The 25,256-nt window shown below is 46.1% G+C and overlaps 1 protein-coding gene across 5 annotated transcripts in view; it reads left to right on the top strand.

Annotated features, from left to right (window-relative positions):
- Positions 1 to 25,256, top strand: part of PAG1 (phosphoprotein membrane anchor with glycosphingolipid microdomains 1) — a 139,831-nt gene that overhangs the window by 104,113 nt on the left and 10,462 nt on the right. For all 5 annotated transcript variants that reach the window (XM_033202320.1, XM_033202319.1, XM_033202317.1 and 2 more), the window contains 4 exons: positions 13,166 to 13,370; positions 15,007 to 15,058; positions 19,331 to 19,427; positions 21,420 to 22,021. In XM_033202320.1, coding sequence (XP_033058211.1) covers positions 13,246 to 13,370; positions 15,007 to 15,058; positions 19,331 to 19,427; positions 21,420 to 22,021 — 876 coding nt within the window. In that variant the 5' untranslated portion in view covers positions 13,166 to 13,245. The remainder of the gene's footprint in view (positions 1 to 13,165; positions 13,371 to 15,006; positions 15,059 to 19,330; positions 19,428 to 21,419; positions 22,022 to 25,256) is intronic.

Here is a 25,256-nt window from a genome sequence, read left to right as displayed (position 1 = left end):
TCGAGACCAGCCTGGCCAACATGATGAAACCCCATCTGTACTAAAGATACAAAAATTAGCCAGGCATGGTTTCACATGCCTGTAGTCCCAGCTACTTGGGAGGCTCAGATGGGAGAATAGCTTGAACCTGGGTGGCGGAGGTTGCTGTGAGCCGAGATTGTGCCACTGCGCTCCAGCCTGGGCGACAGAGCAAGATCCCGTCTCAAAAAATAATTACAATTTAAATTTTAAAATTAAAATATAGATTATTGGGCCCCTCTCTAACTCGATTATATCTGGGCCTCGGCCCTTTAACAAATTGCCTCCTGTGTTACAAGGCGGGACTGGGAGAACATCAGGGAGTGAGGGAGTCTGGAGGGCATCTTTGCCTGGGAAGGACAGCAAGTGAAGCCTATGAGGCTGACAGATGGAGGGGCAGGTGTGCTGAAGGGACCTGCAGGCCACGTGCTATGATACAGATGGAGGCTGGGTATTGCGCAGGGCCACAATCACACTCATCACTTAAGTTGACAGAACATGCACTTGCTCAGAAATGTTCTGTCCCATTGTTGTGTCTCTACTAGAGACCCTCCAGTTTTCTCCATATTGCCTTTTGTATCAGGTCCAAAGTCTTTTTGGCTTCCCCAAGGTATTAGCAGCCTTTGAAATGAACAAGAACCTTTTCCAAAGAGCATGACTGATTCTGATCACTGAGTTCCACAAATTCAGCCATGTCTGACTGAAGAACAGGATCTGCACCAGTGTTACTGTTCTGTCGTACTGATTTCCGCCACCTCTGTTGACTTAGCTTTATCTTCCCTAAATTGGACAACGGAGGAGAGGGAGATCGATGTATTGGAGTATATAAATATATACATACATACATACATACATATGTCATTCTCACAGAATTGCCCCTGGATTAAGGCCAGCCATAGGCAAAGAGGTGAAGCAGAAAACATTTACCTGGAAAGCCCCCTAAGTCTATTCTCCCATGTCCTGTCTCTCTCAAATGCACAACGCCCCTGCATCCTGGCCTCAGTCCTCTCATCCTTTTCCTTCCCCTCTTTTCTTCACCAGGTGACATGGTTGCCAGTCATTTATGCCTTGGTGTGATTTCAAATGCATGTGTCACCTCTTGCATGAATATTTGCTGTTTTAAGCTTTTGCTTTAACTGTAAAGTGAAAGCAGTTTTCTTCCATTCAGAAAGTGGGGGAGGTAGGCTCTAGACAGCGGCTTCCTGGTCCCTGGGACCTAGCCCATCCTCAGAGGCCTGCTGGCCCTCGCTGTGGGCAAGTGCACACATTGGAGGGAGTCCCTTCCACCCTGTGAACATGCAAAGGGTGTCTTTGGAATCCACCAGACACATTGGGGACAGTTCTCAGCTTGAAACAACATCAGTCCAAGGGCATTGCAGCTGCATCAATGCCATGGAGCCTCTGCCGCCAGGCTAAACAGAATCCAGCAGCAATTATGGTGATTCAGTGTTGTTTCTAGTGCAACATGGTAGAAGTGAAAGAGCTTGTGGCTTTTTTATTCTGATTGCACAAGCTTGGAGTTCAACAATAAATGGCTTTTCATTTGTGGTCAAAATATAGCTCTGTATTAGGAACCTAATCCTAAACAGTTTCTACCTCTTGCAAAGTTTGTAGTGGTCCAATATCATTTCATATTCATGGTGTGATTAGAAGATGAAATTGTACCTGGCACATAGTAGGTATTTATCAATTATGTGCTTAATGAATGACAGAGTGTCAGCGAGTAGGAAATATCATCCAAGGTATTGGTCAAGAAGCCAGTGAAACCAACCCGAGGTGCAGACTGTCTGTAGTAATAGAAACAGAGGTCTCCAGAATCTCTTATCACATTTGGAACCTCCTCAAGCTTATCAAGTCCTGAGATTAGAAATTAAATGGATCCATTTCCAACTTGCTTTCTGTGTAAGATTTTTCAAAATTTTGGGCATATGCATATGCCTTTAAACAGCCTCAGAAGCTTTCGGGAGAAGTGTTTTCTTTCTACGTTACCTGTCCGTGCACCATCTGCGTGTTTTGGTTCTGTCTTCACATTTTGTTGAAAGGCTACTCTAAATTTGAATTGTAAATATGTAAATATGCCAAGTACATGTTAATGAAAAAATAAAGAGACTCCTAAGTCAGCCCTGCACCCGGTGTACCATGGTCATGTTGCCAGAGCGCAAATGGTGTTTTGGAAGGGCTGTCGGGAGTGATTCCCGGCACTGCACGCTGACTAAAAAGGCCGTCCATGGCTTCTCTTCCTGACATCCACCCCACTGGTGTGGCCTCATCAGGTTTGCCTCTAAATTACTAAGGCTGTGCTTTCTGGGAGTTGAAACTATGGATCACCTTGAGAATTTAAGGTTCCTGCTGGAGCAACATTCACCTTTGTGTGGAAAGTCCTGAATTTTTATCTTAGACTTTAGGAATCACTGGCAACTTTTATAAAATGATAGAAGCTAAGAGTTCGAAAGAACCCTTAGAAATGACCGCATTTTTCAGAAGGGGACTCTGAGGCATGGGGAGGCTTGGACTTGCTTCAGGCCACACAGCAATTCAGTGGAAAAGAACAGAGCAAAACCTGGTCTTTACTTCTACATAGCAGCAATGTAGCCACTCACTGCCATTTTACCAGACTCGAGTGGGAAAGACATCAAGAAGGCTCCTAGGAAACAGAAGCTCTGACTTGATCGTCCCATAATCTTTGAGTAAGCTGAAAGCCAGGTTTCAGCTCCAGGGATCCGGCTGTATAAGCTTCAGCATCTCTACTAGTACTACTTCAGATGTAGTTCACAGACCGGCAGCCTGGACGTCACCTGGGAGCCAGTCAGAAATGCAGACTCTTGAGCCCCGCTCCAGATTTGCCAAATCAGAATCTATAACAAGATCCCAGATCACCATATATACATCTAGTAGCTCTTCTAGAACAGTGCTTCTCAAACTTCAGGGTGCATCACGATCACCTGCAGGGCTTGTTAACACAGAGGTTGCCGGGCCCCACTCCCAGAGTGTCTGAGTCATAAGTCTGGGAGAAGGTTCAGAATTCTGCATTTCAATAAGTTCCCAGGTGCTGCTAACTGGGACCACCCTTGGGGAAGTTCGATTCTACAAGAGCCATGACCCTGTCCCTTCCTCTACAGGGGCTTAGGAGTCACACCCCTTGAGTCATCTGCCTTCCCTGCCCTCTCCTGGCAGAAATCTGTGAGGATAAGCTCTGGACATATATTTTCAAATACAAGCTCTGACTTTCTCTAATCAAGCTAGTCTCTCTTGAGACATTTCCCCAGCCCTAAGTCATTCACAATAACACCAGTAAATAACTTGAAGGGATGTGTTTTGAGGATTTTTGTTCCATTTTTATGAATCAAGAAATACTTTGCCTGGCTTTATGATGTTCTAAAACATCATAAAGATAGCCATGATTTAAGCACTGGGTAATGATTTCAGCTATATTTTTGCCAGTGCTGGGTAAGATATTAACACTGTTAAGCCAGCAGTCCTTACGATGGCAGTACGTCTAATGGTGTGGGAGAGACCACAGGACACGTTCTGTGACTTGGCACTAGCTCACAGTGAACCGGTGTTACAAATTCCTCTGTTGACGTTCCTTTGACAAAATGATCATCTGCTCTTAAATTCTACTTCTCCAATCTTGAGGGTTTACTTTTCCCAGATCAAGCATCTTTTGCTGTGCGGTCCCAGTGAGGTAGTAGCTGTCTGCAGAAACAGGGCATTTGTAGTTAGCCCAGGCTAAACAAATGCTAAAAGGAAGTGGATCTTTTCAATATCATGAGCCATGAGTAGAAAATTTGATTGAGAGGCATTTGTGTCAAGCAGTACATTTTTGAACCTTGTGGCAAAGAAACTGAAGTTTATTTTTTGTTAAGTCTTTTATTATTTAAAAAAAAAATTATTTAAAAAAAAAGGTGGCTGAATTACTGTCCCTCAGAAGCTAAATAGAAACAGTGCAAAGCAATGCTTAACAGAGTGTGACTGCAAATAGTGCTGGTCTCAGTCAACCAGCCTGCCTGTAAATACCACATCCATCACAGCAAAGCTGGTGGGATGTTTGTAAAGCCCTCCAGATCCCTTGGAAGGAGGTTTATGATTAATGCATGGCTGGGAGTGAGCAGTGGGTGTGCCAGATGGGAGTGAACATTCTTCTCTCCGGCACTAAAACAAGTCCTGATAGAGTGAAGTTAAGATTGCCAGGGAGATGGGTGTGGCTCCCACGTCCTCACCTGTCTGCTGCTGTCCCAGACAAGCCAGATGCCTGGAGGTTGTGCATACATGGGGCTGAGAGCGTGCTGGGCGGTGTGTTAGAAGAGGAAGTGCTGGGGACAGAGTCTGGGAACCTGTAGCTACATGACCCTAAATAAGGCACTTAACTTTGAGCCTCAGTTTCCTCATCCATAAAATTGATTCAGTAACATCTACCATAAAGGGTCACGAGGACGGAATAAAATAACCCGCAGCAAAGTGGCTGGCAGACACATGGTCTGTGCTCGCTTCCATTTTTCAGTGCTTTTTATGTCAAGCCTATGAGTCAAAACTGGAATGTAGCGAGCTTCTTGGGGACCCTGGTGGGAACTTGGGTAAAACCACAGTGATGGCTTCTGTGCAGGCAAGAGCACCGTGGAGACCCACCTACCCTGGCCAGGTGGTCGGGCAAGCAGGCCTTTGTGGTTCCTTGTGCCCCCATCAAGTTTCAGCATCACTTGAGAGGACGGAGCAAAAGGGTTTCTTCCAACCTTACCACCTTTGAAGACCTGATCAATATGCACTCCTCTTGCCTCCTTTTCTTCCTCTTAACTATTAATTCATCCAATAAATATTAAGTGCCTACTGTGTGCCATACACTAGGGCTACAGTTATGAACCAGATAGGTCCATTCGAAGTTCCTCCCTCCTGGGGTTTAGCCCAGCAGAGGAGACACTTCAATCGCTTCATAATTTCAGTTTTGAACCAGGAAGGAAAAAACTTGTCAAAGACGGGCCTCGGCTACACCTGAGAGGTGGGAGGGTTTCGGCATCAGGAAAGCTGCCCCGAAGAAGTGAGACTCATAGGATGCTTAGATTTGTCAGATGAAAAACATTGGAAAGAGAGCCAACACTGTTTAAGGCTCCTTTTTCCTTTGAGAAAGGGAAGGTCCAGCCCCCTTGAGGCTTGTGTCAGGAACCTAGGAGCTGGAGAAGGTGTGAAATTGTCATTGCAGATAGGGGTCAGTAGAACACTAAGCTTGGGGACATGGTGAGATCATTGGAGTTGAGAGGTCTGCTGCAGGGGATGAAGACACTGATATTTCGGTGCTGTGACTTTTCTCAGGAGATGTTCAGCTGCTTCAGTGACAATACAGAGAAGCCAGATGGCTATGTTCATTCCAGAGTGAAGGATCTGCCTTAAGGCCAGGTGCAGTGGCTCACGCCTGTAATCCCAGCATTTCAGGAGGCCTAGGCTGGCAGATCACTTGAGGTGGGGAGTTCAAGACCAGCCTGGCCAACATGGTGACACTCCATCTCTACTAAAATTACACAAAAATTACCCAGGCGTGGTGGCACACACCTGTAGTCCCAGTTACTCGGGAGTCTGAGGCAGGGAATCGCTTAAACCCAGGAGTCCTTAAAATTGATTTCAGTAACATCTACCTTAAAGGGTCATGAGCTGAGATCATGCCACAGCACTCCAGCCTGGACGACAGAGGAAGACTCTGTCTCAGGAAAAAGGATTTGCCTTAAGACACACTTAGCTTATTTTTTAATTGTTTGCTTAGTGTGCTCATCCCTGTTACTCTTCTTCTCTTCCTTGTGGTATAAATTATGAATTAAACTTGCATTTTGAGAATCCACTTGAGAATCTACTCACCATTCTTCCTACAGAAACATGTATTCAATAAAAATTCCTTACTGGCTCCTATTTCCCAGGTCATAGAGGTGCTGGGAATATGGTGGGAAATGAGGTGGAGACATCCCTGCCCTCAAGGAAATTAGACTGGATGAGCTAACATGCAAGGCAGGAAGAAATAGAACCTAAAGCCCAAAATACACACTGTCTGAAACGTTCCATGAAGCCTTCTTGTACAAAGTGAACCCCCATTACCCATGCTCCTTATGCGGTCAGTGTAGAATGTATCGCATTAGCCCAAATAGAAGCACATCTCAGGGTTCTGTCGGAGTGCATGTGATACGGACTTCTAGAAAGACCATGCCCCTGCACTCTGCCTTCCTCCCTCTCTCCTCTCTCTCTCTCTCTCACTCTCTCTCTCTCTCTCAGTCTCTCTCTCAGTCTCTCTCTTTCTGTCTCTCTCTCTCAGTCTCTCTCTCTCTCTCTCTTTCAGTCTCTCTCTCTCTCTCTCTCTCTCTGTCTCACTCCCCCCCCCCCCTCTCTCTCCCTGTCTCTCTCTCTCTCCACCATTCAAAATGAACCTTGAGAATTGGCTTCCAAGCCAGAATTTGGGGAAACCAACCTTAGAAGTCATTCCTTACCCATCAAATTCACTTGCCTCTTGGCTTGTCGGAAGGCAAAAGTGTTTATAAACAATAATCTATATTATTTCTGTGATGTAAGTTTAATGTATTCTTGAAGACAAGTGACAGCCCCACACACCCCTCCACCAAAAGGGTCAGCTTTCCTGTTCTCTGTATGGACCGATAGGTCTGGTGTGTACGAACAGTGATCAGTTATGCTGACAGACGGCCATGAGGATTTGTAACTTGCTCTTGGGATGAGTGCTGGGCACTTTCTCCCATGAGCAGTGAGTTCTGATAGCAGGGTCAGTGTGGTCTTGTGATGTTAAGGCATTCCAGGTTTCTTTCAGCTACACTCATTCTTAAACTGCTGCAGAAAGAGATATCAAGATATCGCCGTGTGGGGACATTAAAAAAGGATTCAGGAATCTATAAACAAGAAAAACTTACCTTGCACCACCCTCTGCGCTCTGGGTGTGTTCTGCCCCTGACTCAGTGAAGGGTCAGAATAGGGAGATCTTGATAACAGTCATGTGTAGGCAAAAGCCTTTGTACCTTAGCAGGATGGAACAGTAAACATCTGGGTAGGTGATTCCCTGTGTGTTTCCAACAGATACTCATCCATGCAAAGTTCCGTGTGGCAGGCTTGTCTGTAGCACAGTCCCTGTAACCTGAACGGAAGACTACCTGAATTTACACACTGTAGCTTAAAACTCTTTCTGGGGCTTGAGGATTCTGTTCAGAGTTGATTTCGCCTCAGCCTGTGCAGCTGTCAGTGTGCTCACAGGACCAGGGAACCCACCAAAGAATCTGCTTCCTCTGCCATCATTAAATCTGGTTAATTTAGAGCCCACAACGTGTCATTTGACCGCATGGTTCCCGCGCCTGGTAATGGCCAGGAAGGAAGAATTGCCACTGGGATTGGGCCCTTGCTCTTCTTTCATCCAACAGTGAGGGGTCATGAGTGGAGGTGGCTTCTATCATGTTTAATTATATATCAACTGCAACAGCTGTAAAAAGGTAATGACTGTCATTACTGACCTAGATCTGCTTCAAAGGAACTCTAAAGTGTCTGTTTCCATATCTAATCTCAGTGGCCATCCCAACTCGACCTAATTATTATTTATAGAATTTGCTATGATCAGAGAACCTACCTGTTAAGGATGTTTGGCCAAAGAAATAAGTAGCTGCCATTTGGTCTGCACCTTTCGTTAATTTGTGTGTGTGTTTTTCCCTGTTGGAATTGATCTTGGTGGCTGATAGTGCAGGCTGATGAAGACAATTCAAATGCCAAGCATAAGGCACCAACAGTAATTGAGCAGCTTTCCTTCAAGAAAGTGCTGCACAGGGCTGAGAACAGAATTATGCTGCCACCTTGTGGTTAAAAGTGACACCTGCTGGCCGGGCATGGTGGCTCACGCCTATAATCCCAGCACTTTGGGAGGCCGAGGCGGGTGGATCACGAGGTCAAGAGGTGGAGACCATCCTGGCCAACATGGTGAAACCCCGTCTCTACTGAAAATACAAAAATTAGCTGGGCGTGGTGGCGCGCCCCTGTGGTCCCAGCTACTCAGGAGGCTGAGGCAGAAGAATCACTTGAACCCAGGAGGTGGAGTTACAGTGAGCTGAGATAGCGCCCCTGCACTCCAGCGTGGTGACAGAGCGAGACTTTGTCTCATACACACAAAAAAAGGCACGTGCTGTTAAATTAAAAGGCCAGTGGTTTTTCTAGTGATTAAATCACTTATTCATTAAAACAAATGAGTGGATATGAAAGGGTAAGAGAGTATGTAGATTTTAGTCCAAAATAATTAATCAGACAAATCTGTGAAAGAATCCCCAATGAAAGTCCTTTAACCATAAGCACTGACCTTTCTCAAGGCTAAGGACAAGTTCTCACGGTAGTTCGAAATGATACAAAATTGGAGTGGAGACTGAGGTCATACCACTGCCTCTTTTACAGCAATACTATATACTTGTATTATATTACAGTCTCCAGCCATGACTTTACATCAGTGCAGCCAATAATGAAGCCTATTCTATAGCAAACAGAATTAATGTACAACTATTAATCTAAATCTGTGATCACATTACTATTACCATCTTCTGTGGCTCATCTTAATACAACATTCAGGTGCCAAAATTAAGTGTTAGTAGAGGTACAATTAAAATAAATGGTCCTTCTCTGCCCTGTGTTGAATAACTCAGAATATTTACACATGTGGTCTGATAAGAAAATTTTTTAAACTTTGAAGAAATAGGCCCAGTGTGGTGGCTCATGCTTGTAACTCCAGCACTTTGGGAGGCCAAGGTGGGAGGAGTTCAAGAACAGCCAGGCAACATAACAAGACCTCATCTCTACTAAAAATAAAAAAAAGTTAGCTTGGTATGGTGGTGCATGCCTGTGTTCCCAGCTACTCAAGAGGCAGCAGTGGGAGGATTGCTTGACCCAGGAAGTCGAGGCTGCAGTAATCACAGCACTGCACTCCAGCCTAGGTGACAGAGCAAGACCTTGTCTCAAAAAAAAAAAAAAAAAAGAAGAAGAAATAATATTCTATATAATATTCTGTAGTTGAATGCAAGTTTATTGAGTCAAGTAAGAACAGGATTCAGAGAAACAGACTTAAATGTCTTCATGAAAAAAATCATAAGGGATGCTCTTCCAAATGGTTCAGATATTTCCACTGGAAGAGGTCATTCCTGATAGTCAAGACATAACTTACTTGATACTGAATTGGCCCAAAATAAGATGGTCCTTATGGACCATAACCATGTCACAGGACAGCACTGCCTTGGGTGGCGTTTTCACAGAGAGCCTGGTAGGCACAGTGTAGAGTCTGGAAATGCCATGATTGCCACAGGGACCTTCCTGTTCAGGGTAACTTTTACTGTCCATACACTATGGCTCCTATCCGCTTACTCTCTCCCCCATCACTCATCCTTTAAAAAGCCTCCCTGGCCGTCTGAACACTGATTTCCCTCCACCTTCCCCTCACTCAAAGGAACAGAATGAGGACCCCCAAGCACTGCATTTAAGGGCAGTAAAACCAATACATGAGGGTGCAGCCTAGGGGCAGAGCACTGGGCTTTCTGCATAAGGCCTCTACCCTCAGCTGCTCCAAGAAAGTGAAACACAAAGTGATCCATGTGCATCTGCACACAGCGGGAGGGGCGGGCCATCTCCATGCACAGGGGAGGAGCCGGTCCACCGACACACATTTACCAGGATGTCCATCTAGACATGTGAGCAGGAGGGTGAGTGGGCGACAGTCTTGGCTTAGTGTAGTTGAGCTGCCAGAATTTAAGGAGATAGCCAGAGAAGGCATGGGCAGCAGAATTTTGGAAACAAACATCCAGAAAAAAGAGAGAGAGACCCGGAGAGAAGGGTAGCAGTGCACAGATCTTCTCCAAAATGGGAACTGTCCACCCAGGAGGTCTGCTGTAAGGATCAAAGATTATGTTAGTCTAGATCCCCTCAGCCACCACCCCCACCCTGCCGCCACACACACACACACACACACACACACACACACACTCTGCCAGGCCCCTAAAGAAGAGTAGGTGGCAGTTGCTGGTGCAGCCACTCTTGACCCGCCAGGACTGCCCACGACCACAGGGACTGGTGTCCCACAGTCCTCCTGCAGAACAGCACTTAGAAGGTCCAAGAGGAGAAAGCTGCCCCAGCAACTGGGACGTTTGTCCCTGAGGACTACAGTGCATCTGACTCAGAAACGCACACCCCATGGTGATCACTCTGTTCACTGTGAGGATTTTGTCCACAGTAAGAACTTGGGGAAAAGTCTTTCAGTGGCTTTATAGACAATTCTAATTGAAGGGGAGTAAGCCAGGAGTTTCGACACATTTTCTCTTGGTTCCATCCTTTATTCCGCAGCTTGTAATCATCCCGTCATCCTCTTTCTCCCTGCACTGTTCTAATAGGCTGGGCACCCCACATCTCTCATCATATTCTACTGACCTCCTTCTGTTAAGAGAGAGGAGAGAGAAAAGAGAAACATGTACATAAAGGAGACAGGTATTGGCGATTCCACACTAGGTTTCATGGATGGGTCTCTGGCTTTTGAATAACTCACACAGCAAACTCTTTTCTAAGAACATGGCATTTTATAAATAGGCATTAATTAATCTGTTGTATGAATGAATGAAGAACAAACAGATGCCTGCACAGGAGATAGATACCTTTTGTCTGTGATTCCTAAAATGTTTTATGCTTTGGACCTGTATATAAAAATGTATTTTATATATTTTCGTTGGTCACCATGATTTAGGTGCTTGCTTGAATGCATTTTAAAACCTATTGTGGTGCCAATTTGTAGTCTCAGTTTAAAGTGAATTATTCTTTGCATCAACAAATCACAGAAGTGGTGGTTATTTTCATTTGGTTATAGCTGTCTGGGGGCAAACATGCAAAAGTAATTTGACTTGTTGTTACTGTGCGCCTGTCGTGTTAGGCATAATATACATACAATCAAACATAGGAAGAAAGAAGTTCTTGTTACACAGGAAGCCCTGCATTGATGTAATTATAGAGCCTTAGAAAATAGGAAAACAACTTCATCTCTCGGAACACTGCATACGTTGTAGGCAAAAGTCTCTTTTTCTTCAGCTTTTTTTTTTTTTTTTTGAGACGGAGTCTCGCTCTGTCGCCCAGGCTGGAGCGCAGTGGCCGGATCTCAGCTCACCGCAAGCTCCGCCTCCCGGGTTTACACCATTCTCCTGCCTCAACCTCCCGAGTAGCTGGGACTACAGGCGCCCGCCACCTCGCCCGGCTAGTTTTCTGTGTTTTTTTAGTAGAGACGGGGTTTCACCGAGTTCACCAGGATGGTCTTGATCTCCTGACCTCGTGATCTGCCCGTCTCGGCCTCCCAAAGTGCTGGGATTACAGGCTTGAGCCACCGCGCCCGGCCTCTTCAGCTTTTTAATATTCCTTAGCTTTGAATATTCACATAAATGTGACAGTGTTTCACCCGGAGATAATTTGGTCCGATTGAACCACCTTTGCCAAAATGGCTTTTATTCTCCCCATCTTAGGAGGCACCCTGGTTTGCTGCGAAGCCACCCCTGCCGTCTTGATATCTGTGCTCAGGGATGGCTGAAAACAGTCACAGCTTTATCACTGAAGCAAATGAAAATGCAAATACTGACAGTCTTTTTCAAGGAAGATATTGCACTATTATCAAAAACCAAAAATATTTGCTTTATTCATGACACGAGACCAACTTAAAGGCTATTTCTTTTCATTTAGAATGTTCTAGAATTGAGCAAATATTCTTTAAACAAGGCCTCTGTGATGACAGATCATTTGATATACAACTCCATTTTAAAAATATCTGTAGCTCTTAAAATATTTCACATAAGAAATCTGACCACTTCTCTTTGGAAGTATTGGGACAGGGCGCAGTGACCCCTGTGAGTCCCAGCGTCCCCACAGTGACGAGGAGCTTCCTTGAGGGACGCAGAGCACAGGCTTTGGAGTCTGAGACAGATGGACTCATCCCTCCCTGCCACTTAGCTCCTGTGACACTCGGGGGAAGTCACCGCTCTGCTGGGATTTAGCTTCCATCTCTGTAAAAGGGGGATTAACCGTGCCTCCTACACAGGGTGGTGACAGCAATTAAATGAGGAAAGCATTTAGCAGAATCCCTGGTACATACCAGGTACAGAAATGTACTAGATACAGCTCTTATGCTTCTCTTGCAGTTGTTTATAAATAGGTCTTATTTATTGTTGGGGATGTATTCTTAGCACATACTTCATCCATTCACTTGAAAGTGCATTTATTGGGTGCTGATGGCAGGGTAGTGAAAACAGAGAATACACAACATACTCAGAATAAATAAATGCAGGCGAATATAAAGACTTCTATTTCATTAGTTACACTGACCTTAAACCTTCTCAGAGAACAGTGGGTGAGAGAGATGAGAGAAGGCAGTGAGGGGCGGGGGCAGATGATGAGTTGCATTTTTGCAAAAGCTATATAAGAATTGTTATATACTATTCTGATTTTTTAAAAAATGAACCCAAATGAGCATGTATTTATTGCTATGGAGTACTTGAAATCTTTATTTGAAGACATTAAGAATCCATCCAGGCCAGGCGCAGTGGCACACTGTAATCCCAGCACTTTGGGAGGCTGAGGCAGGAGGATTGCTTGAGCCCAGGAGTCCGAGACCAGTTTAGGCAACATGGTGAGACTTTGTCTCTATAAAAAATAAAAATATTAGCCAGGAATGGTGGTGCATGCCTGTAGACCCTGCAGTAGGGGACAGTGGGGTGGTTCGGGAGAGGATTGCTTGAGCCCAGGGAGGTCAAGGCTGCGGTGATCCATGATTGTGCCACTGCACTCTGGGCAACAGAGCAAGACCCTATTTGAAGGGGGGGAAAAAGAACAAGAAGAATAGAAGAATCCACCCCAAACATACCAAGACAAGACATCCGTTGCTTCAAACACTGGGCCAGGCAGCTGTATGTTCCCACTTTCATTTTCAGGTAAGAAAAATAAAGGCCTAGACCATAGAGGGGACTTGCCCAGAGTCCAATTTCAAGTCCAGTCTGGGGCTCTCCTCAGCATCCAGCACATGCTTCCTCCGACTTTGTGCAAAGGTCTCGCTCCTGACAGGGGCCAAATTACAGATTCTCCCACTTTACCCAAGAATTACTCTCCAAATGCCCTGGTCTCTTTGCAGCATGCAGCTCTCTGCCCCCATGTCGCCACCTTTGAAGGACTGACTGATTCCCTCGGCTGGTACCAGTGCCTGCTCCTGCCATGGGGCCCACGGGGAGCCTGCTGGGCAGCGGACAGATGCAGATCACCCTGTGGGGAAGTCTGGCCACTGTCGCCATTTTCTTCATCATCACCTTCCTCATTTTCCTGTGCTCTGGTTGTGACAGGTGAGAACCAGAGTGTATATACCGGTGCCTTAAACTAATACATCCCCTGTATCCAGAAGAGTTTCTGTGAAAAACCTGTTGGTAGGAATGGAATCCCGCCACAGAGCTGTCCCAGAAACTTGTGCATTAGCTTTAACTCCCTTCTGTCCACTGCAGAGCATCTCGGGACATTCTTTATGCACTGAAGGAAAACCCATATTTGGTTTTGCTGGGGAGCAACTAGAAGAGCCCTTATATTTTAAACTTCCCAGAACGAAAGTCTTGCTGTTCTTTGTATTTTAAACTTCCCAGAATGAAAGTCTTGCAGTTCTTTTGAGCACACCCTTGTCAAAATGGATTTTGTCTTCATCTGTGGGCGTTTTGAAATCTTGTGTGATGCGCATCTTTTTGCCACCACCCCGCGGAAGTCACAGAATGTTTGCTGCTACGTGGTTTCAGAGGGATTGTTTATGATTAAAAATGTGTAGTATAGACCTTCAGTTTCTCAAGAAACAGATTATTTTCCCAGGAGAGGAACATGCTGTATATGAAATAATTCATCAGTGTCCTTCTTTTAGAGTTATACTTTTCTCTCTCTCCTCTATCTCATGTAAAATGTCAGTACCCCCCCCCCCCCCACAAGAGAAATCTTTGCTCAGAGAGAAGTTCTTTCTAACCAGAAGTGATTTTCAGGACATTCTGGAACTGTTACAAAGCACATAACCTTCTGATGGGCTGGATGCCACCAGAGGCCCATGTAGACCAGCTGACCGTCAGCCAGCCCTGTCCAAACTCTCCCTCCACCACGGAAGCAACTCCAGGAGCGTCACTTAAAATTCTGAAATGGCTTCCTACCCTATAATCTGTCAGGAGGAGAAAAGCCAAGATTCTCTGAACCCAGCTAGCCTCCTGATCCCTGCCCAGCCTGGACCTAGACCTCTGTGGCTGGGACAGAGTCTGAATGATTGGGAAGATGAAGAAAGGCCACGGCACCCGGACTTCCCTGGGCCTGGACGGGCCTGCTTCTGTAGTTACTCATGCTCCCACTAGGTGTCACCCTTGTCTTATAGAGAACGTGGATGGGCCGGCCGCGTATTCTCTACAACTGATGGCTTTCTTTAGACTGTCCCGAGTGAAAACAAATTCTATTTTTACTTGACAGACTTTCCCATAGACTGGAAGTACATATGACTCATCCTGAGAGCATGTACCCTTCCTGGCATGCCAAAATTTGTATTTTCTTTATTTTCTCCATCCCACTGCAGTGTGTGACTTTGCAGAGACTCTAAGTGAGATAATTGTCCACATTTTCTCAAAAAAAAAAAAAGGTATAACTCACTCTGCTACTTTAGGTATAAACAATTTCTACGCAAGCCCGGGCCTCGGTCCTCTCCTCGTGAACTTGTATGTTTTTTCCCCAGAAGAAGGGGTGCCAAGGGAGGGGACAGTTCCTAGTTGAGGCTTGACCTCCTCTTACCCAGCACCTGCTAACGGGCCATCAAGTCAGTGTCTGGTTTTGTCTTTGTTGACAAAATAAACATGGTTCTTAAAACAGGAGAGATGTAAAAGCTGATAAGAATTGGGATAGGAAAGGGTAGTGTGCGCTTGATTTTAGGGGGGCACATTTGACATTACAACATTTCACTTTTCATTTCAGGGAAAAGAAGCCGCGACAGCACAGTGGGGACCATGAGAACCTGATGAACGTGGTGAGCCCGCGTGTCGTCCGCCTGTCCACCTGTCCGCGTGTCCGTGCGTGCTGCGTCGTCCGCCTGTCTGCCTGTCCACCTGTCCGCGTGTCCGTGCGTGCTGCGTCGTCCGCCTGTCTGCCTGTCCACCTGTCCGCGTGTCCGTGCGTGCTCCAGAACATCAGCTACTTATCTCAGTGTGCTCCCACGTGCCCACAGCCTGAGTGGAACCCACGGGGAGAGCTAAGCCTAAGTTAAACCGTGGCCCCCTCCACCACACACCCTCTTTCTGTAGGTTTTCATGGCGGCCGCCATGGCTGGAGTTTCCGCCTGTGCAGTTTCCCCGCGTTCACTGGGAGAGCTTCTGAAATGGATGCAGTAGTGCTGCTGCCGGAATGATCCTTACATGGCTCCCACCTGCTGCAGGGATGGGAGTTTTTTGCCTCCATTAATTTGCTAGAGCTATCATAACAAAGGACCACAAACTGGGTGGCTTAAATAACAAGTTTGTTTCTCAGTTCTGGAGGCCAGAAGTGCAAACATTAAGGTGTTGGCAGGATTGGTTGCTTCTGAGGGTCTGTTCTGGGCCTCTCCTGGCTTTTGGTGGTTTGCAGCCATACCTTGGGCGTGACTTGGTTTGTAGAGGCATCACCCCAATCTCCGCCTTCATCTTCCTATGGCGACCTCCCTCTGTGTTTCACATCACCTCCCATCTGTGCATAGCTGGCTGTGTCCAAGTTTCCCCATTTTATAAAGACACCAGGCATATTGGACTAGGGCCCACCCGACTCTAGCATGGCCTCATGTTAACTGGCTTCATCTGCAATGACCCTGTTTCCAAATGTTTGTTCCAAATGCACCTGTTTCCAAATTCTCAGGTGCTGGGGGTTAGGACTTGGACATGAATTTTGGAGAGACACAGTTCATGAACTGTCATAACAACAGGTTATGAAGCTGGAGGGAGCCTGGGACCCACAGCACCCTCGGTATAGCCTGGCCTTGCTGGTGTTTTCCCAGCCCTCAGTATCTTACAGGTCCTGATGATCCTGAGGCCCCCGGGCATCCACCCTGGCGAGGAACAGCCTGAGAGTGTCCAGGTCCTTCCTTGTCCTCTCTGACCCAGGCCGCTGCTTTTGAACAGCCGCTGTGGAGGGGCCCATCCTCACATTAGCAAGGCAGAGTTCAAAGTCTGCCCTGAGTCCTGTGGCAGTGCCACAACAAAAGGTGCTTCTTGTTCAGGACATCATTTCTCAAGGTCAAGCAAAAACTCGTTGCGGGGAGAGGGGTGCAAACAAGGAAGCATGGATGAGCCAAGGTCTGGTGTAAAACCCGTAGCCAGCAGACATTTGCAGAGATGACCAGGGGCCATCTCCAGTCTAGGCTTCCTGACCTGCCAATTCTTGGGACTCCTCTGGCTCAAGCAGGCAGGAAGTTGTCAGGACTCCCGGTTCCTCCTAGGACCCCCAGGATTTTCCTTCTCTCCCTTCTGCATGCACACACCCACCTCACCCTTTGCCGCTTTCCTGGGCCCTCATCACCACTCCTCCCTTTACTCTTTTTCTCGCCCTGTTCCCATCTCTGGTTGTCCACATTGTCCCCACTTCTCACCTGTTCCCAGCGCCTCTGCTCTGCCTGGTGATCGCTGCTGCGGTGGCCTCAGCAGGGCGGGTGGGAGGGATGGAGGGAACGCTCCACTGTCGCTTCTCCCCATGCAGACTCCAGGCCCCTGCCTTTCCTCACTCCACCATTCTCCTGGTGCCAGTTGGGAGGTGAGGAGGGGCTGAGGAAGGGCTCGCACCGCTATTCCTCACTTCCTTCTAGAGCAGGGCTTCTTCCGCGGTGTGGCCTGGACTGCTGCCAGCAGCAGCAGCACCTGGGAGCTCCTTAGAAATGCGAATTCTCCTGGGGGTGGGGCCCAGTGAAAGGCTAAGAAGCACCCCAGGCAATCCTGTTGCATGCTCAAGTGTGAGAGTCCCTGGCCTGGAGCTTGGGTTCCTGCTGTCCTGCTCAGGGTCAGCAGCAGCCCGGGTGAGATAGGAAGAGAGTGGCAGGTGAATAAAAGGAAAAAGCTGACTTCCATCCCTATGCCTTCTTCCTCATCCACCATATAATTCATTGTTGCCCCAACCCATAGCCTCATTTATATGGATGTGAATGTCTGTGAGACGGCGCGAGCACACACAGGAACACATGCTTACCCGGGCACCGGCACCCATGTACACACGCTGGCCCACCCAGCTCTCTTTTAAGAGCTTTTCAGCTCCTAGATCTTACACAACTTGCGGATGCTTCATCTCATAGAAGCAAACATTAGGAATAGTAGTTAGAGTCTAGATTATGGTAACTTCAGCTGTGATCAATTATGCTGTTATGGGCCCACCTGGGAACCTTCCTCCCCCACACCAATGCCTGCCCATTTATAACAACATTTCTGGGATATTAGCACCTGCACTGCCAACTCCTGGCAATATAACACAGTGAGCCATCTCACTGGAGGCTCATCAGACGTGAATGAACTGCATTGGATTGAAACAGCTGACTCCCAATACACTTTTGTATCATGGCACGGCATGAACTATCTGCTGTCTATTATTAGCTTCCAATCAAGAGTCAGAGAATGTGTGAGGCCAACTAGCAAAGGTTCGTGTGCTGTTTACATCACAACTTTCCTTGTAGAATCCTGGAGCACGAGGATGGAACATGCAGGCTATGAAAAGGACAGGGAGCAAATCACATTTGCAGTGATTCAGGCTGCAATCTGAGACAAGTTGGGTATTTAAAGAAATACATGAACACCAACTTGCTTTCTGACTACTCTTAGCTATAGCTGAGCCTGGCATATTGTTCTGGGTAACATCTACACATTCTATCCCTGCAGAGAACCAACTGTTGATGCCATTCTTCCCTCCAAATGTCCTAAGTTTATTTGTGAGAATAAGAAAGATTTGCAGAGCTGGGCACAGTGGCTTACGCCTGTAATCCCAGCACTTTGGGAGGCTGGGGTGGGCACATCACTTGAGTCCAGGAGTTCGAGACCAGCCTGAGCAACATAGCAAGATCCCATCTCTTAAAAGGTGTTTCAAATTAACCAGATGTAGCGGCGCATACCTGTAGTCCCACCTATTCCAGAGGCTGAGACAGGAGGATCTCTTGGGCCCACAAGTTTCAGGCGTCAGTGAGCTATAATCATGCTACTGCACTCCAGCCTGGGCAACCAGCTGAGACCTCATCAGAAAAAAAAAAAAAAAAAGTTTGCAGAGCTAATTTTCAGCGTATTATTGTTTCTGTGAACCTAGCAGCCAGAGGCTTGGCTGGTTCTAAAATGGTTTCAGAAATCAATAGCGTTATCTATCTCTAACCAGAGTATGTCTGTTCCCTTCATATGACAAAGGGTGATGCCTTTCCCCGTTTCTCATGGCATGGCACACCCTTACCAGTAATAATGATTTACAGCACCTGTGTTGGAAGCATGAGGCTGCTGTGGTCTTTTTTGACCAGTCCCTTTCCTGCCTTGAGCTAAGGGAACTGATCTCTCACAACCTGTCTGTCGCCCTGTGTAGGTCATCCGGCAGGAAGCTCTACACATGGCTTTGGAAGATTCCCAGTGCCCCTAAGATGCTGGGACAACACTGTCTAATAGACCTTTCTGCAGTGCTGGAAGTGTTCTGTATCTCCTATTTGATACGGTATCTACTGGCCACATGTGGCTATTGAGTGCTTGAAATGTGACTAGTCAACAAGGAACTCAGTTTATTTTATTTTACTTAATTTAAATCTAAAAACAGTAGCTCCCCTCAATCTGTAGTTTTGATTTCTGCAGTTTCAGTTACGCACAGTCAACCACAATCCAAAATTAGGCGAGAACCATACAAGATATTCTGAGACAGAGAGAGAAAGAGCACATTCACATAACTTTCACTGTAATGTATTCTAGTTATTCTGTGTTATCAGTGGTTATTGTTTAATCTCATAGTTATTGTTTTATTATCAGTGGTTATGGTTAAATTACTGTACTTATAAATTAAACGTCATCATAGATATAACGTATATGGATAGGAGAAGACATAGTCTGTGTAGAGTTCAGTACTACCCATGGTTTTAGGCATCCACTGGGGGTTTTGAAATGTATCCTCTGTGGATAAGGGGGGACTAATGTAGGAGATTCTGTTTTCTCTTTCTGCTGTTTTAATTTTTTGAAAAAGCCATGGATCTTCTCCTCTGCTCTGCTGTCCAGATTTTTAGCAATGTGATGCATTTGTGTTTTTGTTTTTGTTTTTGTTTTTGTTTTTTCAGCCTTCAGACAAGGAGATGTTCAGCCGTTCAGTTACTAGCTTGGCAACAGACGCTCCTGCCAGCAGTGAGCAGAATGGAGCTCTCACCAATGGGGACAGTAAGTTCTTCAAAACTACCAGCTTTCCACAGAGGCCTCACCACCTTTAGAAGTCCTAGGTCTCAAAATATGTCGCTGAAACAGTAGGAAATGTGTTATTGCTCACTTTTAGTATTACTAGCAGTTTTAGCAAAACACTACTTTGGATGAATACGACTACTTATTAATCCACTTCTGTGTGCCAGGCATTGTTCTAAGACTGGTGCATGTACTAATTCATTTATTCTTTTAGAATATTTTAGTAAATTTACATGTACTAATTCATTTACCCCACGAGATTACTGTTAATAATATCACTACTCTGTAAGATAGTTATTATTACTATTCACAATTTAAAGGTGACAAATCTGGGCACATTGCTGCTGTAACAATATAACCACAAACCTCATAAATAACAATTTAAACCTTAAAATAACGAAATTTATTGACTTGCAATTCTGAGGTCAGAAGTCTGAAATGGGTCTCACTGGACTAAAATCAGGGCATCCATAGGCCTGTGGTCCTTCCTGAAGCCTCAAGGAGAATCCATTGGCCTCTCCCTCATTCTTCACATCGCTCTCTGACCCTTCCACCTCCCTATTCACTTATAGGGATCCCTGTGATTACACTGGGCCCACCTGGATAATCCAGGCTTCCCTCTCATCCCAGTCATCTAATTAACAGCCTTAATTCCACCTGTAACCCTAATCCCTCCATACCCTCCACAAAACCTAACACATTCACAGGTTCCAGGAATTAGGAGGCAGCCATTTTTCAGGGTCGTTCTGCCTTCCACAGAGATGTTGCTAATTTGCCTGATATCTTAGAGCCAGCGGGCTAAGGATCTGTAATTGGAACCAGGCAGTCTGAGCCCTGGGCACACCGTCAGCCACTCTGCATGACCTGCACATCATGCATTGTATGCTCTTGCTGATGGAAGGAGCAGTTAGGTTTCCTTCCTGCTTTGGAGTTTACACCATGCTTTCACCTGACGTAGGAGGGCGTCCTGTTACCCCTGTTTACTGATAAGGAAACTGGGGGGTAATCGGGACACCAGTGCCTGTTCTCTGTCCACATGATATAGACAACTAGAACCAGAGAGCAAAAGTTCACCCCCTCCGTGATGATCAGGGATTTAGAACACACAGGGGTGTTGGTAAGTTCAGAAGGACTGGGGGATCCATTGTCATTTTTTCACATACCCCTTGGAGACACTATTTCTAACTCCCCCAGAGTGAGACACTAATGGAATAACTTGCTTACTTTGTGTCCACATCCTAAGGACAAGGCTTTCTGTTTCGTTGAACGATGTGTCTGTAGCACCCTGCACCATCCCTGGCGCATGGCAGGCACTCACAACACGGTTGACAAAGGGACGGCTGAACAGCTTCACACAATAGCATCTCTGTGGCTGGCCAAGAATTTCACATTTGGTTTTTTCTAATTTGAGGTAGGAATGTTGGTGGCGGTGAGATGGAAGCAAGGTATGAGGTGCCAGTCCCTTTGTGCTAATGGCTGAAGGGTGCATGTTTGCCCTGTGGTTTCTATTATATCTGCCAAACAAAAGTGACCTGTGTGAAAGGAGGTGGCTACCAATAATCCCCTCCACACAGGCAGGGGCCAGAGGGGCTGGGGAGTGTGGCTACTGCACATGCTGCCCTTCTGGTGTCCAGCCTCCCAGAGCTCGGCTGCAGCAAACTGGTCATCTTCTGGTCACATTGGACAGTCTGCCTACAAGAGTCTCATTGGAGTGACATTAAGGGAAGTAATTGTGAACTATACTTATAGCCAAGATAACTTATTAAATCTTGTATTGGGAAAGATATAATGATCAGCTTTATTTTAAACTGTGTTTGAAGTAGGGTACCAACTGACAGAGCAACTATAATTCGTGCCTGAGACTTAAATAAAAAGCACGCATCTTGATTTAATCTAACTTGATATGACCTGATTCTCGGTACTGATTATTGAAAGAGTTGCCTTTCTCCACTTTTAATGTGTCTGCTGCTTTAGTTCTTTCAGAGGACAGTACTCTGACCTGCATGCAGCATTACGAGGAAGTCCAGACATCGGCTTCGGATCTGCTAGATTCCCAGGACAGCACAGGGAAGCCAAAATGTCATCAGAGTCGGGAGCTGCCCAGAATCCCTCCCGAGAGTGCAGTGGACACCATGCTCACAGTGAGAAGTGCGGATGGGGACCAGGGCCTGGGGATGGAAGGGCCCTATGAAGTGCTCAAAGACAGCTCCTCCCAAGAAAACATGGTGGAGGACTGCTTGTACGAAACTGTGAAAGAGATCAAGGAGGTGGCTGCAGCTGCACACCTGGAGAAAGGCCACACTGGCAAGGCAAAATCTACTTCCACCTCGAAAGAGCTCCCAGGGCCCCAGACTGAAGGCAAAGCTGAGTTTGCCGAATATGCCTCGGTGGACAGAAACAAAAAATGTCGCCAAAGTGTTAATGTAGAGAGTATCCTTGGAAATTCATGTGATCTAGAAGAGGAGGCCCCACCACCTGTCCCTGTTAAACTTCTGGACGAGAATGAAAACCTTCAGGAGAAGGAAGGGGGAGAGGCGGAAGAGAGTGCTACAGACAGGACCAGGGAAACTAACAAGGTGGGCGCTGGCGTTTTGTTTTGCCTTTGTGGGTTCCTGTCCTGGTTAGGAATCTAGCTGGCCCTGGAGCTGTTCTGGGAAATATCTGCAAACACTTTCCAGTTTGTGGAATGATAAGAGCTGTGCTCATGTAAGCTGTGTTTGGCTTTTTCCCCCTCCAAGTAATAAAATACTAGAAACTTAACAGTTATCAAATATTTCTCTCAGCATCTTACTCGGATATTTTCACATTGTTTCCATCGTGTCTAATTAGGGCCAAATCTTGTTTGCTTCATTTTGAAGTCCAGGAATTAAATAGAGAAACTGGACTCTTTGCCCACACATTTGACCTATTCTGCTTGTTGGCTGCCTCAGCAGCATGGTGACCTTTACCCTTCCAGGATCCCCAAAAATCAGCATGCATAGCAACAGGCACCATGGGAACGAACTCACGTGCCCCTGGTTATATCTGATTGTACAAACCTTCATCTAAACCAACAGATCTTATTTTGTGACCATTTCTAAACTATAACCTATACTTCCTCAATTTAGATATTCAACAAAGCTCTAAAATGCATTCGCAATCCACAGCCTTCTGTATATGTCTGATAACTTGATATCTGAGCCACAGTGAAGTTCACATCCCTAGTTGTCAAAATCTCTTTGGGATTTAACTAGGCCCATCTGCTTCAGGCAACTAATAACTAATTTCTGTTTTCCACACAGAAAAAGAGCAAGGTTCTCTCTTCTATTCAGATTTTAGTAGGAAGGACAAGTAGCAGGTTAGCCAGTCACTAGTAGCCTTGAAAACCTTCTGTAGTTCATGGCCAGAGGCGAACCCTCACTCTGTCCAAATTAGACCAGGAAAGTCATTCTTTGTGCTGTTCTCTGAATGCATTTCAACTTTTCGTATTATCCATGAAATCAGCTGTTGACAGCACCAATAGAAGGGTTTATGAACATGTTCATAAAATGCAAAAATGCAGTCCAATTTTTTGCCCTTCATAGAATCAAAGACCGTAAACCTGATGTAAAGTTCATACTGCCTAAACCAGATAAAGCTTTTTGCTTACAAGCATTAGAAAGATAAGAGGATGAGTTGTCTAACCATCGCTAGTAAACGGTTCTCCAGATTTCACATTAAAAACTGGAAATACTCATCTGGAAATGAAATTATCCTTCCACAATATAGTAAAAATGAGTAATCCATCATCTTTGTGTAAACAACCCTGATTTTAAGTGAATTGAGAATTTGAAGTATTTAATATTCATTTATTTAACAAAAGATCTTAATGAGCACTGCTGTGTGCACAGTCTTCTATGTGCTGGAAACAAAACGTACGTGAACAAAATCCCTGCCCTGTGGAACTTACACATTAGTGGGAAGAGACAGACATAAAGTTTAAAGTTTGTAAGAGAAAAAAAGAGAACTGAACAAGGGGGACTGAGAAAACAGGTGGGGAGTACAGTTTTGGATAGAGTGGTCAGGGTCTGCCCAGCTATGAAGGTGACATTTGAGGTAAAGGAGCCAAGGGAGTGAAGTTTGTGCTTTTGTGGAAAGAGCACATGAAGCAGAGGGGATGCCCAGTGTGAGGCTCCTGAGGTTAGAGCTTGCAGCTGGTTTTTTTTTTTTTTGAGACGGAGTCTTGCTCTGTCGCCGGGGCTGGAGTGCAGTGGCCGGATCTCAGCTCACTGCAAGCTCCGCCTCCCGGGTTCACGCCATTCTCCTGCCTCAGCCTCCCGAGTAGCTGGGACTACAGACGCCCGCCACGTCGCCCGGCTAGTTTTTTTTTTATTTTTTTATTTTTTAGTAGAGACGGGGTTTCACAGTGTTCGCCAGGATGGTCTCGATCTCCTGACCTCGTGATCCGCCCGTCTCGGCCTCCCAAAGTGCTGGGATTACAGGCTTGAGCCACCGCGCCCGGCCGCAGCTGGCTTTTTAAGGGAAGAGGAGGGGACTGCTGTGGCTGGAGAGGGAAGAACAAGGATAGCAGTGAGGAGAAAGAGAACCAGAGCTCGATCCTGGATGGCCTTGGCTTATAGTCTGAACACTAATAATGTCACTAGAGTCCCAAGCAGCAGAATGGCACAACCTAGCCTGTGTTTTCAAAGGATCCCTCTGACTCCCGTTTTGAAATAGACTATAAAGGGTAGAAGTGAGGAGACCAATTGGGTGGCGACTCTAATAAACCAGATTAGAAATGGCAGTGGCCTGGATCAGGGCAGAGGCAGCAGAGGTGATGAGAAAAGCTAAGCCAGAGCCAAGAGATTTGCTGATGGATCCTAAGTGTAGTAAGATAAAGAAGAGACAGTGATGAGTATGAGGCTGGGCCCAACACACAGGGAAGATGGAATCGCCGTTAACTGAAATGAAGAGGATACAGGCAGAGCAGGTTGAGGGGGAGATCCAGCATTCAGGACTGGATATGTTTAGCTTGAGATACTTATTGGACTTCCAAGTAGAGCTTATCAGATGGTAGCTGGATTGATGAGCCAGGTAAAGAGAAAAGGCCGGGGCTGGATTTGCTGATGTGGGAGTCATCCACAGAATGTGGTTTTAAAAGTCATGAAATTGGATGAGGTCACAGGATAGGTGAGTGTAAATAGAGGCTGGCAGAGCTCCAAGAACAGAGATCTGGAAAAGGAACCAGCAGAAGAGACCAAAGTAGGAAACAAAAACAGGAAAGCTGTGGAGTCCTGGAAGCCAGTGAAGAACATGTTCAGGGAGGAAGGAGTGGCGGGCCTCTCTGCCGAGTGCAGCGAGTAGGTCAGGGAAGATGAGTCTCATTGGTGCCCCTGACAAGAGCAGTCTCTGTGGAATGGTAGAGGCAGAAACGTGACTGAAATGGATTAGAAAGAGAATAGGACGAGAAGAATGGTTTGGTTGACTTTTTAGACAACTCTTTAAAAGATTTTGCTATAAAAAAGTGACACAGGCTGGGCGCAGTGACTCATGCCTGTAATCATAACACTTTGGGAGGCCGAAGTGGGTGGATCACTTGAAACCAGGTGTTTGAGACCAGCCTGGGCAATGTAGCAGAACCCCGTCTCTACAGAAAATACAAAAATTAACTGGTCATGGTGGTGTGCACCTGTAGTCCCAGCTACTTGGGAGGCTGTGGTGGGAGAATGGCTTGAGCCTGGGAGGTCAAGGCTGCAGTGAGCCAAGATCACGCCACTGCATCCCAACCTGGATGACAGAGTGAGACACTGTCAAAAAAAAAAAAAAAAGGAAGTGAGATATTGAGTAGGTAGA

Source organism: Trachypithecus francoisi, unplaced genomic scaffold (genome assembly GCF_009764315.1).
Source record: "Trachypithecus francoisi isolate TF-2019V2 unplaced genomic scaffold, Tfra_2.0 Lachesis_group7, whole genome shotgun sequence".
NCBI lineage: Eukaryota > Metazoa > Chordata > Mammalia > Primates > Cercopithecidae > Trachypithecus > Trachypithecus francoisi.
This window is presented reverse-complemented; position numbering and strand designations above follow the sequence as displayed.